Source organism: Corvus hawaiiensis, chromosome 5 (genome assembly GCF_020740725.1).
Source record: "Corvus hawaiiensis isolate bCorHaw1 chromosome 5, bCorHaw1.pri.cur, whole genome shotgun sequence".
NCBI lineage: Eukaryota > Metazoa > Chordata > Aves > Passeriformes > Corvidae > Corvus > Corvus hawaiiensis.
Window position 1 is genome coordinate 8,581,265 of NC_063217.1, and position 14,386 is coordinate 8,595,650.

A 14,386-nucleotide genomic window follows, 5' to 3' on the forward strand; every position below is an offset into this window, starting at 1 on the left:
CAGCTTCAGGAAGAGTACCAGGCCTGGTGGTACATCTATAACTACATCTATAATTTTCTATTTCTCTATATCCTATATTTCTACTATATTTGTCTCGACTGAGGATGTGTTTATATTCACAAAATAAAAATAAATAAATATTATACTCTCCCACTCACTCCAGGGTAAATTACATGGAATAATGAACAACTAAAATGCTACTATCAGCTCTCCCTGCATATTTCCATTCACTGTTACAAATCTTCCTTGAGCCTGGCTAGGTGAGCTATTTTCCACATCAGATTTCTCTTGAGCACAAAGCTACAAATTATGTACCAAAAGGCATAAAAATTACAAATAAGCGTTTTCTGTTAGTGCATTCTCCCCTATCATTTATTTGAAAAGGGCTTTTGGGATTGACACCAGTCAATTCTTGAATTTGAAAGTCCAAAACCTAGATACCCAACAGGTTCTCATTTTCAGAGTATAAAGGATTTTCTGGGGAAAAAGACCCCAAGTGGCTTAGGTAAACTTCAAATCACACTGAGTCACTTAGGGACGGCAGTGTTAGTTTAATCACGTAATTTGATGGTTGCAGAAGGTAGGTCTAAAAATAGGCACATGCATGCCTTCCTCTCAATATCACTCTTGATTTTGAAGACTCATCCTAGGAACATAGTTTCCACCAAAATGTTGTGGTTTATACAGCTCCCAGTGATAAGAGCACGCAGGATTCGAAGGGAAGGATAAAGGCATCCTGCTCTTAGGAGCAGAGACTGCACAGGGCCCGCAGAGGAGCTGGCGTAGTTATGACTGAGGAAGGTGAGAGTAGAACTTGATGAAGGCTGCTGGTGACTGGAGTTTGCATAGATCAAGCACTGACCATCATCCAGTGAGGAGATGCTCGTTGGAAACATAAATGGTTGCTGTATTTCACCTCCACTTTCATCAGGGCAAAGCAAGGTTCTGAGGAACTGAAATGCTACAAGGATTCCATGTATCTTTCCTACTTGGTCCTGCATATTAAGTAAGGGATAGAGAAAAGGGAAAGGTTGGGGGATGGGAAGGATGGAGGAGAAAAACCTGCTGATTTGCCCACTGCTTTGGGATTAGATCTCTGGAAGAAAATACTTATACAAGTCTAGGGTAGGCTGCAGAGATCCCCAGGTTTTCTGCGCAAACGATTGTTACTTCCCATCTTAATTTAGTAAGACTATTAAGACTTCTCTTTCTTCTTTTTTTTCCTCTCTCTTTTCTTTTTCTTTTTTTTTTTGGTAATTATTTTTTTTTGTTGTTGCTCATCTCCCAGTTGCCCTTCAGCTCCTTGCAGAAGTTCTCCTTATGACAGAGTCTGAAACTCTTCCTTAATCAAGGACCTGAAAATGCAGTTAGAAAATACTAGGAAAAAGCTTGCATGGCTCTTGGGCTGGAGCTAACACAAAAGGAGAGAGGGAGAATCCACAGCCACTCCCAACATGCACAGGAGACCTGACATCTCAAATTTCTGGCTGCAGCATTCCCTGAGACATAAATCAGGCCATTCATGAAGGGGCTGCTCTGCCAATATACATAGAGAGAAAGAATAGACGGAAAGCAGAAAATCTGCATTAGATCCATCTCTAGCATAGTAGAAATCCTTTACACCAGTTAGATGAGAGAAACTGATGCTTGCAAACCACAGAAGGCTTGGCAAGGGTGAAGTTGGACATGAGCCCCCAAAGAATTTTGACCTGTGAAGGATATTTAACTACTGAGAAAGATTTATGTCCAATAATACACAAAAGTGGAAGTGAACAGAGGGTACAGGGAATTAGAAACACACTACAAACATCCTCCTGCTCACATCAGCGCTGAGAAATAATTCAAGAAAATACCAAATATATAAGCAGTGAGAAAAGTGAGAATCCTTAGCCAGAGAAACTACTTAGTATGATCTGTCACTGTCTGCATTTGGTATTTAAAAGCCTTATTGCTACAAAATGCTGTACTAGGTCCTTGCACAGAGAAACTCTGCTCTGGAGAACTTGTTGTCTGCCCAGTCACTGTCAAGGAGGTTTTATGTTACAGTGGCACGAGAGCCAAGCGATGTATTATTGATAGACTGGGCATTTACTGAACACAGATATCTCAAGCCTCAGGTCGATGAAACAACCACAAGGCTATCAATCTCTCACCACCACTATGCAGATGAGTTCACCCTCTAAATGACATTTCACCAAAATAGTTTGCAATAAAGCTTCTATATTAATCCTTTTCAGACCGCGGTGTCATGAAGTCAGAGGTTTTCCCAACCAGTTTTCTGCCTGCCTGCAACACCAGCCTGAAGCAGAAGAAGATTCCATCTAGTGAAGTCACAGCAACACGTTCATTATCTGCTATTAGAGCAGGCAGTCGCCATTCCCTCTGTGCGCATTTGCAGACAATGCACAAATCCACATCTGTAATTGCATTGGGTCTGGCTGAGCTGGAGTTCGTTTCCCCACAGCAGCCCTCACTCACAGTGCTGTGCTTTGCACTGGCAGCTGGAAAGGTGTTGATAACACACCCATGATTTGGCTGCTGCTGAGCAGGGCTGGCACAGCATCAGCACTGTCTCAACATTCCCCCCATCAACGGGCTGGGAGTGGGCAAGATCTTGGGAGGGGACACAATTTACCAAAGGTATCTCTTATTCCATGTGCCATCAGCTCAGATATAAAGCCAAGGAAAGGAGCAGGGAGGGAGGACATTTGTTACTTACAGTGTTTGGCTCCCAGAGCAACCTCTACACCTGCTGCAGCCCTGCTTCCTGGGAAGTGGCTGAACATCGCTTGATGATGGGAAGTAGAGAATAAATCTTATTTTTTTCCTCTTTGCTTGTGCATGCACAAACTTTTGCTTTTGCCTTAGTAAACTGCCTTATCTCAACCTATGAGCGGTCCCCATTTTTCCCTTAGATTTTAACAATTACACACAATTGTTATAAATACGTCATAAAGATTCATTAAAGAGTGTAATTTCTCTGATATAACCAATATATCTCAGCAAAGACAACAGTGGATCCAGAAGTCAGTCTCTTTCTTGGTAATTCAGGTAAATATGATCAAGGGCACTTGCTAATGTCCACATTTAATTCACAAACTCAAACCCCAATTCCTCTGTTAGTCAGTTTGACCATGCTGCGGCACACCACTCCTTTTCACCCTAATTGAAGGGTCATTAAAGGAAATTCTTAAAGCAAAAGCTTAAAAGGAACAAGTTCTGCCACTTTTAAAGCTTTTTATTTGGTACTTGGCTTTAAGCAGAAGAAGGAAAAATCTACAACCCAACCTGGCTTATTTATTATTATTTTAAAAACATGTCAAGGCAGAAGGTTGTCTTCAGCCACCTGTTCAAACACTTTACACTAGAGAGCAGATTCAACATCTGCATGTTCCCAAATCCTGTTTTAAAGCACACAGGACACTACCTTCATGGACACAGCTCATCAGCATCCAGCCCTGTGCCTGGCATTTCATCAGAAGAGCAAGAAATTAACACTAAATAATCAAAACCAACATTAAAAAAATGGAGAGATTAAGTTTCAAAATGATACTTTTATTGTAACTAAACAAAGGACACAAGCTCCAGTTAATATAAAAATTTTCTACTGCGTTATGGCAAACACAGGACCAGAATGCTCAGTGCACAGACAAATGATTTTCAACTTAAATTTATAACACAGGCTGAAATTCATCAACTGAAAAGCAAAACTTGGAATACATACAAAGAACAGAATATGGGATTATTCTTCTAATTAAGTATACCCAATTATTTGATATTAACAATTTAAAAGTATTTAAATACATGCTGAAGTAGCTAAAGTTAAAATTATCAGCAAGGTATGCAGATATAAAGTTACAAGAAGTATTTTGGAGTTGTATAAAAGATGTAACGTTTTCCCCAGACAAAGCCTACATAAGGGTAAGGAACTATCCTGGCAAGAGACTATTCTCTACCTGCATGCAGTCCGGCTGACAAACTCTGACTGAACCAGCTTTCTGGCACTTAACCTGCAGGCAGACTGACTCTCACAGCATGCAGTCAGTGATGAAAATCTCTGTGAAAACCATCTTTTGGGCTAAGATGAAATGGAAACAAGTTTTTCATAAAATAGGTCCTATAACACACTTGTTTTGAAGGGGGAAATTGCATCCTACTCTACTTTTCTTTCCTGTTGCTAAATGGAATTTTAAAAAAGCTTTTTGTGTGTTTTACATTTCCCCCCTGAATAGCTTATAGTCAAAATCTGTCTTATTTGAATCTGCAACAACCCCATCAATGGTCTTACCAATTACCTAAGTCTGAGCTCAGAAGCTTTGCCTGTGTAAGTCACAAAGTCATCGGAATCTCGCATGTCCTTTAAATTATTTAAAGAAATATTTACATCTTCTGATTAAATATTCATTCAGGAATAAGTTCAGACCAGTTACTGTACACTTGGAAGTCATCCTTTCTCTGAACATACCACAGCTTCTGGGTTTTTTGGTCAACACCAAAGGCAACTAAACACATTATCTGGAGCTATTCCAATCTGCTGCAGTTGCCTGTATCACAGAGACAGAGCTGCTTGGGAGGTTCAAGGTTGGGTAAAAGTGGATCACTGATGGCTTCCTAATCCTTTAAAGCTTGCAGAACATGTGTTGTTGAAGTCCAGGTGCCATGGGTTTGCCTGCTTTCAACAGAAGGAACGTATTCCCCAGGAAAGTCCTTTCTATGGTTGGTATGCAAGTCCTGTGATCGCTTTAGGTCACAGCAGCAAGCTGGCATTCGTGACTGGCATTTAAACAAAAAAATCAGCTATTTTTGGCTCCCTTCTTATTTAATCCACAGAAAATTTAAGTGAACAGTAAACATAGAACAGCAGCAAAGTGTCTTAAACTCCCAAATACTGCCATCAGCCAATTTACTTTCAGGCCAGTTAAAGCTCTGTAAAACTTCAATCAATAAATATTTGAAAACATAGCTTTTTCTGCTATTTTCCTGGTTTAAATCTGCATGCATTCAAGTGAATACAATTCTTAGGTTTTTGATATTCCATGAAAGGTAGCAGGCAATTTTAGATTATCTTTACCACATTTCAGGAATGTCAAGTAATATTCTTATACATTGTTTTCAAATTCAAAATATGCCACTGTAAAAATTTAGCATACTTCAAAGCCCAGAAATTCTAGCTGTAAATTATAAAATGTAAAATTAGTTTCTAGATTGTATTTTTGTGAAATCAGTTTTATTCTTGAATTTCATCTAATACAAGCGTTGGCCTAAAATAAAAAAGCACCTAGTGAAGTCAGACCTTCAAAAATCTACAAAGTGACTTTCATGCTGAAATCTCCAAGGTAATCTCGATTTATGAGGAAGAGAACAGCCCCCTTGTTTAGGGATCCATGAACCATAAAGATTGTACTGATTTGAAATTTCAGCTTCATCACAGCAACTTTACACTTCAGATACAATTACAGTCATTCCTAGAAGGATCTCGCTGTAAGCAGCTTTCTTTGCAAACTGTACAGAATATGAACTCAATAGTTGAACTAGACACTGACTTTTTCTAGAACTGTACATCTCACTGTACATATTGCTTTGGAAACAACTAAATACAATGGTCCATATCATGCAAGCCATGAGACTGTCAAAACTTTTGTTCCACTAACTTCAAATAAGTTTGTACAAATAATTTAGCCAATCTAGATAAATACTGCACATGGAATTATGCTGAAATATACTTGGGAGTTGACATTTTCTATGAAAATATGCAACTATGACTAAAAGCACTAAGTACTAACTGCCCACCTCAATATCACCATGTACAGTGCCATTGTAAGATGTGCTCTCTATAGTGTACACAAAATCAAGAATGTTCATACATTTTGTAATACTGGGTGCAAAATAAAATAAAAAACCCAAACTACAGCCCTGCTGGTTCAAGCCACACTATATGTATTTTGTAACAGATTTTAAGAAAAGTGTAAAATTTAGGCTACCATGAATTATGGAACATCCCAGAGTTAGTATTTTAGTTTTAAAACTTTAAAATTTACTACTAAGAAGAAATATTAATGAGAAAACCTTGACCTACTGCCAGTATGTAGTCACACGTTTAAAGACAGTGGCTATAGGCAATTAGAAAACCAGTAATGTAATCAGCACACTGGCAATACCAGAAATGACTTATTGACTGCACAGTAAGCAAACCCATGAGATGAACATATTTATGCACTCCAACTATACCTGGCTAATGACTTTATACCTGAGATGAAAATTGAGAGGTAAGAGAACTAGTTATGGTGTAAATAATTATCAGATGAAAAACGAGCACACAAATATAGCAACATTTTTAAAAAGATATGCAAAAAGATCACAACTGACATTTTTCCCTTTTGATTATTTTCATTCTGCTATTCAGACAAACACTTTTAACTCACTTTACCATGTGACAGATTGTGTTCTGAAACTATTTTAAAGGCTCCTGTGATTCCAATGCTTTAATAATTCACGGAGTTTTGAGTAGAACCAACATACTCTACTCCCTAGTTCTATGAAATTTAAGGCACCCATAAGTAGCAAACTTCATGCCAAGTTTCCATTCTAGGGAAAAATAAATCTGATTTTTCCCTTCAACAGAAAATAATAATAATCATGAATTCATAAAAGTGATCAGAATGCCACATTCTCTGTCAGTGAGGCAACAGCTTAGTGATATTTAGCTTAAAAAACTCTACATCTATAGAGCTACTACTGAAGCCACAGGATTTTCACTAGCAGATTAGAAAATATGTAATATTGTGATGGAACAGAAAAACCTTGTATTAAATTCTGAAAAAGCTAAAAGGTAGAAGCAGAGCAAGGTTGGGCCCCATGTAATGACGAAAGAAAATAAATGGGAAACATTCTTCCATGATACATACACTTAATTTATACAGCAAACTTCCAAGTTTAATGGATCACTGTACCACAACAATGAGTGCAAATACATGTTTTTGTGGGCAGGAGCACTGCTAAAGAAGCATATTCTGTTTTCATCAGTATGGAATGACACTAAATCACTTCTTTGACTAATGGAAATTTCATTCCATATGTCAGAAAACGTATCTACAATTTATTACCAGAATCAGCTCAAAACACTTCCCATAATCACAAAGCTCAAGTAATTTGTAAGCCATTAGACACAGAAAGATATACAAGATTTTGGTTACAACTGTGATTAGCTTCAGATTCTGAAGCTTAATTCTTTGCTTCTGCAGCTTCTTTATCATGCTTTTCCTTTGCTTTCTCTTTTTCCTCCAGTTTTTCTTCTTTTTGAAGCAGTGACATAATCTCAGCAACCTGGCTGGTGCCAATATCAATATCTTCTTTGTCAATCAATTCTACTACCTACATGAACATAAAATGAAATTCAGAGTGCATTTAGTTTTTACATGATGGAGGCATTTTCCTACAACAAATTTTGTTAAGACGACAAAAGTATTCAGTTCTCAAGTTCAAGAAAAACAGCATTTTTTTTCTTACATGGAAGACAAATTCAAACCACAACCAGTACCTCAAACATATCCAGAATATTAAAAAAAAGCTAAAATGTAAACCAAACGACTTAGAACTCTTGACCTTTGTGTGTGCAGCACACAAAGACATTTTAAAGCATTAGTAAAACAGACCCATTTATTTTACCCGTTTCAATGGAAAACTGAGATTCAGTACCTGCTGTAACAGTATTTAAGACAATAATTTATAGGCTTAATTTTATTTTGATTTTATTAAAAAAGACCTATTGTACTAGATAAGCACAAATTCAGAAAAACTTAAGGGTAGAGGGGGTGGGCCGTCCAGAAAGCAAATGAAAAAATAATCTAGTAAATGATTCCAAATTCCTTTAAATAGCTTTTTGTACAGATGTACTCTTGGCATATCTCCTCAAGTTCCTAGAATTATTCTGCAATATATGCAGAATTTAGAAGTACATTTTATCTGTGTTGCTAAATGTGCAACGGCTGTTTAGAGCAATAGGGAAGATAACCATCACAGGGCAGTACAGAGGAAAAATGTGTTTCAAAAGGCTGATACTGTATCTTCTAGCTGGCCATAGTTTAAATACTATTTCTGTATCAAGTAGCAGAATGGCTTGCAGGAAGTAAGTTTTAGGACCTATCTACATTTACCAAGTGAAAAACAAGAAAATGAAGGTGAAAGGCAGAGAAAACCTGAGAATGTTCTGCAAAATGAGAAAATAGGACAAATCAGGCAACAAACACAGGCCATTTACAGTGGACTTAAAAGACAACTGGTGGTCTGCTGTCTTTCAAGTACAGGAAATACAGGTCTCAATGAAACATCTAAAGTATACAAGTAGGCAAGAGAAGCTACTATTTTGTGTTGATATGAAATATATCTATGGATGTTATGTCAAGAGTTTTGCTAACAGTCATAGTTCTTCTACTCCCTCCCATTTTTAAGTAATAACAAAATTACCATATTTTACAGAACTTGACAGAGAGACACAGGAAAACCTACAGCTTTAAAGGTAATGTGGGTAACAGACATGGATTCCCCTCCCCTCCTGCCCCCAAAAATAGCCATACAGATTCTCAAGATGCTGTTATATGAGATCTATAATACATACGAAAAACCTCACTGGCATCAAGTAAAGACTCTTGCAAAAGACTGCACTGCAAATTTATGTCAAAACAGGTCCAATGTTTGAAGTATGCTTTGCCTTATTTTCTTAAAGAAGTCCACAAACTTACCTTAACAACATTATCTATATCGACTTGGCCATCCTTGTTTTCATCCAGTGCCTCTGCAATCCTTGTCAGCTTTTCCTCTGGAATCTTCTGAATTTGTTTCATTGCATTAATTAGCTCAGCAATACTGATGAGATTCTTCCTGAAGAGAAAGCACAAACTCTACATGACAAGCAATTACTCCAAAGGAGAAAGGCTGACAAAAGGCAGTATTGGAAGTTACTACACTGCAAGATGCTTGTAAAATTATTAATTGATTATTAATAATCCTGAACAGAATGCAAAAAACCAAAAAGGAGTTACTGATCAGCAAGATTTTTATCTTCCCATTGAATCTCACGCTTTTAGTTTCCACATGTTTTATTGAACAAATACAAGTATCCAGTAGCATTTGAAATAAAGGTTTCTGTATTTCCCAGGCTGTGTATCTACTGCCCTTTGTCCCCTCACTCCCCATTTACCAAAGATGCAGTGCCATGTTTCTGTCATCCATTTACATTTAGAGGCTGGCTGACAGAAAATCAATGAGTCACAGGAAAACAAAAGCTGAGAACTAATCACTTGAGCAAATGAGCTGTTTTGTTAAAATCGGCTTCATTTGCTCCTGTCAAGGACCAGACACTGTGGAAGGAAGGATCAGCAGGTTTCAGATGTTACACTCTCTGCTCACTCATCTCATGAAGTTCAAGTTGTCTGTCTGCTGCAACCTAAAGTCCCTGCTTGCCTACGTATTTTACTAGTTTAAAGAAACATTGTCCAGCACAGATCCAGCTGAAATGCAGGAGACAGTGAAGCCAATAAATACTAAACAGAAGGCTTTATCAGTGTAGTCCCAGCTCCTCTGGGCACAGACAGACTTTCACGCAAGGAGCATTTCTCAAGCTGCCACTAAATGTCCTGGACATGGCTTGATAATGACTGCACCAACTTGAAGGTTAGAAGACAAGCCTTTGACAACTCAGCAATATTCAAACTTAAAATTTTCAATCATCCACAATCACCTACAAAATTATCCAGAAAACCATCCATTAAAAAGTACAATTACATTCAGTACAAGCAGATTCTGCATTGTATTGTTAGTTTGCAAATTCAGATGGTTTTGATCAACAGCTTCTCTCTAGCAGCACTCATATGGCTGCCGTAATGCTATTACACAAAATCTGCAACAAATGACCGTTTGCCCTGGGGACTGGAAAATACAGAGCTCAGAAGCAACAAAAGCAGAATCCTTACTTCTGTTTAGTTATGCTCTTTGGGAGCTGGGATACTCTCTTAATGAATCACACAAAATGGTGCAAACAAACTAGATTAATAACAGCATTCGTGATCACATGAGAATTTATGTCTCAGTTTTCAGGTGTTTCAGTGTCTGCAACAAGCAGTATATGACCATTTAACACAGGATTGCCTGAAAGACTCTCCAATAATATCAAGACCTGGATAAGTGTTGATAAATGAATTTTGTAATGAAACTATCAGGAAAGATCTTTCTTTGAAAATCTGCGTGTTAAAAAATTGAAATGAAGAAAATCTTTTGGAAAGGGACTGTGTAAAATGATCTCACTCCCATTAGACCCATTTCCCCACTTTTCTCCAGACACCATAGATCCTTGCAATTTTTTTCCTCACTAATGTCTTTATTACTAAATAACAATAAATATGGACATGCTCACACACTGTTGTGCACCTTTTCAATCAATGGCACAGGGAAAAATTACTGTGTGAGGAGCATGACTAAAAGGAAGGTTTCACCTGTAATCCTGTTAGTGCCAGAGGCATGGGCAAGATGGTAAGATTCTAATGAACACTTTGACTTTCAGAACACCTTCAGGACTAGCACCTGGGGAAATATACATCCTTTTTTCCTTCATCAGTTCAGACACATTTAGCCTCAGAAGAGAGAAAATCTACAGCAAAATTTTGTTAATTTTGTTTTTAAAACCAATTATTTCAACATTCTAAACAATGAGTTATTCACCAACTCTTTTCTAACCACACATCAGACAAAAGCAAGAGTGAAGGTGAACAGCCAGAGACACATCCAGTGCTCCCAGGTCACTTACCCAGCAGGAGTATCCTCACCATCCAGCTTTGCATCATCTGTCTTTTGACTTGTCTCTAATTCCACAATAATTTTGTCTATCTGGCCAATCATTCGGTTCACTCTCTTCGTCAGTCGCTTGCTTGCCTTTGACTCTTCCACTGCCTCTTCCTCACCAGTTTTAGAAAGCTCCTTTATCTCTTGCAAATCCTAAAAGAAATGGTCAAGAGAGAGAAAAGCTTTTGCTGGTGTGAATTCACAACAGACACTACTGACTTCAACCAGCATTTCAAGACAGGAGCCATTTGTAGATGAAATACAAGTGTAGGGACATACAAAGCTAGATGGAATTAGAACAATAAATTCTAACACTGCTGCCTTTTTCATGCACCCCTTAAATGTTATTTTCCACATCTTTCATAAGACTGGATAAGGTGCATTTTACTTATCTTGGAAGTTTCTGTAATACTGACATCTACACTTGCTAAGAAAGAACTGCAGCACGCAGCAGTCAGTCAGCTCCTGTTACCCCACCAGTCACCCTGGGAACAAGAGCAGGAGCAGGATTCTCGTCTGCTGGGAACTACTCCAGTGATAACAATTAGGCTTTGAACATGTTATGCAAATGAGGCTCTGCATTGTCACAAACAAAATTCATTCACTGAGCTTCCAACTTCAGACACACAGACAACCAAGAAAGATAATCTTTAAATTTGTGGATCATTTCTGCTAAAACATGAACAAGAAAAGAACTTCCATGCCCCATTCTTCACCTCGTTATACTCCTGGATATCATCCTTCAACTCCTCAAGCTCCTCCTTTTCCTTTGTTAGTGCTTTTTTCTGTTCCTGCAGCTTGGTGCAAGCATCACTCAGCACATCAATCTCCTCCTTGGTGATTTCTTCACCCTGTAAAAGAAAATATACATAAATTAGTGAAAGGCACATTTGTGATTTTACTCCAAGATTTGCAGTCTTTTAGCAAAAAAGAGAAACTCAAGGTTCTTTTTCCATGTTTGGCGTCACTACTATCACAAGGTCATTTTGAGGCTAATGCAAAGATTTTAAATGGTAAGGCAATTAGTTTGCTACAGTACATAATTTTTTGAAGTGCACCAGTAGTAAGTTCAGCTAATGTGATTGATTATGTGAGTTTTGGCGATTAGATCATCTCATCTTAAATGATCTTCTCATTTAAGAATGTTTTACTTCATTCATTCCTAGGTTAAGCAATTAGAACAACTGAGAAACAATTCACTATGTATGAGAAAAGATAAATTACACCAAAAAAACCTGTAAAGTTTGGAAAGTTGAACTGTAGTAAAGTTATCAGGTTATTTTCAATAACCTTTGTGAAAATGAGGATGAACATCCATAGTTTGTGAAGTACACTTGTCTCTTGAAAAGCTGAAAATAAAATATGCACAGGGCCATTCCATCTACAGATAATGCAAATGCCCCCCAAAACAGGTATATTAATTTCAATAATGCAGATAGATAAAGGAGATGCTCTGTTTTGTGCTGACTTCAGCTTCTGCATTGGTGAACTTTCAATCCACTAAGTAGCTGTTTTCAACTGACAGAATGTGGTGAGGGAGCTAAAAGTCAAGGACAGACAAACAATATATCATAGTTCTCACATGGATACTTTGACTCTTTACATTCAGAAGTATGAAAACGTGTGGTTATCCAGATTACCTTAATGCCTTCCAATACTGGTGCTGTATCTATCAGTGCCTCTGAGTGCACTGCTGCACCTGCCCGTGCCACTTCTGGTTCAGTATCCATTGCCACCTGGCTTTTTTTAGCTTGCAGAGCAGTTGCTTCAAGATCTGCTGCTGGTTCCATTGCCTTCTAAATTTAAAACACCTCATTAGGTTTCATTTAAAAAAAACCAAAACATTATCTGTTTTAGCATCAGTAAAGAATGACTTGTCAAAATAGAAATAGTTGCCAAAGTATACACACACATTTTTATGAGAACAGGTTAAAAAACTGCAACTTATTGAGTGGTTTCACATTAACATACTCACTTGTATTTAATGAACTACTTCTATGAGCTCCTGAGGCTTAATTCACTAATAAAGCAGGACAGCAGCTTTACAATCAAGTATTATACAATAGCGTTATCAGGTTAATGACAAATAGAAAGACCCAAAGATAAGAACATTTAAAGTATGGGGTGTAGAAAATTTTAAAAAAACTCCAACAAAACCAGTACCTTTACTAAAGAAAAAGAAGTCTTTGCTTACTGCTCTAATTAAGAAGGAAATCAAAGATAAGTAAGACGGAGCCAACATTTCAGAGTAAACTCTTGTGTTGCAGTCAGTTTTAATATTCTCTCACATCTTCCATACGTGGATTTAAAGTCCAGTTTCTTGCAGGCAATACCCAGAGCAGAGGCAGTAACTCGAAACATGCTAGTTTTCACATCATTATTGACATTTACTTCTCAATGGTTGTGAGCAGAACCTACCATGGCTGCAACTTCAAGAGTTTCTTTGGCTTTCTCTGCCGCTTCAGACAATTTTTTTTCTTCATTTTCTTTTCTGATGGCTTCCTCTTCCTGAAGTGTTGCTTCCAGCCGCACTTTGTTATCTATTTTTTCACCTTCAACTTCTGCCACTTTCACTTGAGCCTCTTTAGCCTAAAAATAACAAAAGCAGTCTAATAAAAGCGTGTATATATACATATATGTATGTCTGCATAATGTAAGTTTAGATATCCTGACTGAGATAGATCATACAGATACGCTAATGAATAAAGTCAAAGCCCCCAAATGTTACCTTATTTTTACATTTCTCAGAGAAAGATGACTCTCTTTCTTGAGAGTGGAAATGTGAACTGTTCACCCTGAAATCATACACATTCTTCATTCTCCTTCTCTCAAGACTACCAACAATCCACTCTGACAATTTCTCTCTCTACATAACGTCATGTATTTTCCAGTATTAATGTCTTTATATAGCCTGAAGCATTTACTGGTTTTTTGCAAGTGAAAGGTGTATTCTAAATGTTCTGATGCTATTACTGTCTGCTGTCATGTAATCCAATATTGCCATGTATTTACTTTATCCTCATACCTCTCCACATACAACCCAACTTCTGCGTTTGAAGGTCACTCAAATAAACCTATCTATAATTTAGTTTTTCAAGGCAAAGCAATGACTGAGAAGAACATCTACTTCTCTGGATAGATTTTCAGTCATGACACTGAAAGTTAGTTATACACTATGTCCACCAATACTTACAGCACTGTCTGGTAGTGTCTGAAGGGTTGTTTTGAGCTGGTCAGCTGGAGAAAGGGTATCTGGAAGATACATGGCTCTGGATAAAATAAGCAATGAAGTAGGAATTTCCTGGTTCAGGTGCAGATCCAACCACTGTAAGTGCAATACAAAAAACAAATCTTCAACTTCAGGATGTTTTTTTCTTTTTTACAGACAAAATCAAGCACACACAAAAAAGCAAATACTTTTTTTTTTTTTTTAACCACTACTTATCACTCAATATCCCAGCACAGGAACTACAGGCAATAACCAGCTAAGAATTACAGCTACTGCAATGAAATATAGGAAGGCGTATTTTGTTTGAAGAAGCATTTCAAGAAG

General features: G+C 37.5%; 1 protein-coding gene across 2 annotated transcripts in view; it reads right to left on the reverse strand.

Moving 5' to 3' along the window:
- Positions 1 to 3,534: 3,534 nt before the first annotated feature.
- Positions 3,535 to 14,386, reverse strand: part of LETM1 (leucine zipper and EF-hand containing transmembrane protein 1) — a 28,667-nt gene continuing 17,815 nt past the window's right edge. The window contains exons 8-14 of one of the 2 annotated variants that reach the window (XM_048303018.1): positions 14,027 to 14,158; positions 13,252 to 13,422; positions 12,474 to 12,626; positions 11,550 to 11,684; positions 10,799 to 10,986; positions 8,739 to 8,877; positions 3,535 to 7,371 (exon numbers count right to left, since the gene is read on the reverse strand). In XM_048303018.1, the coding sequence (XP_048158975.1) occupies positions 7,222 to 7,371; positions 8,739 to 8,877; positions 10,799 to 10,986; positions 11,550 to 11,684; positions 12,474 to 12,626; positions 13,252 to 13,422; positions 14,027 to 14,158 (1,068 nt within the window). In that variant the 3' untranslated portion in view covers positions 3,535 to 7,221. Of the gene's footprint in view, positions 7,372 to 8,738; positions 8,878 to 10,798; positions 10,987 to 11,549; positions 11,685 to 12,473; positions 12,630 to 13,251; positions 13,423 to 14,026; positions 14,159 to 14,386 lie in introns of both variants that reach the window. The other variant, XM_048303016.1, reaches the window with a different exon arrangement.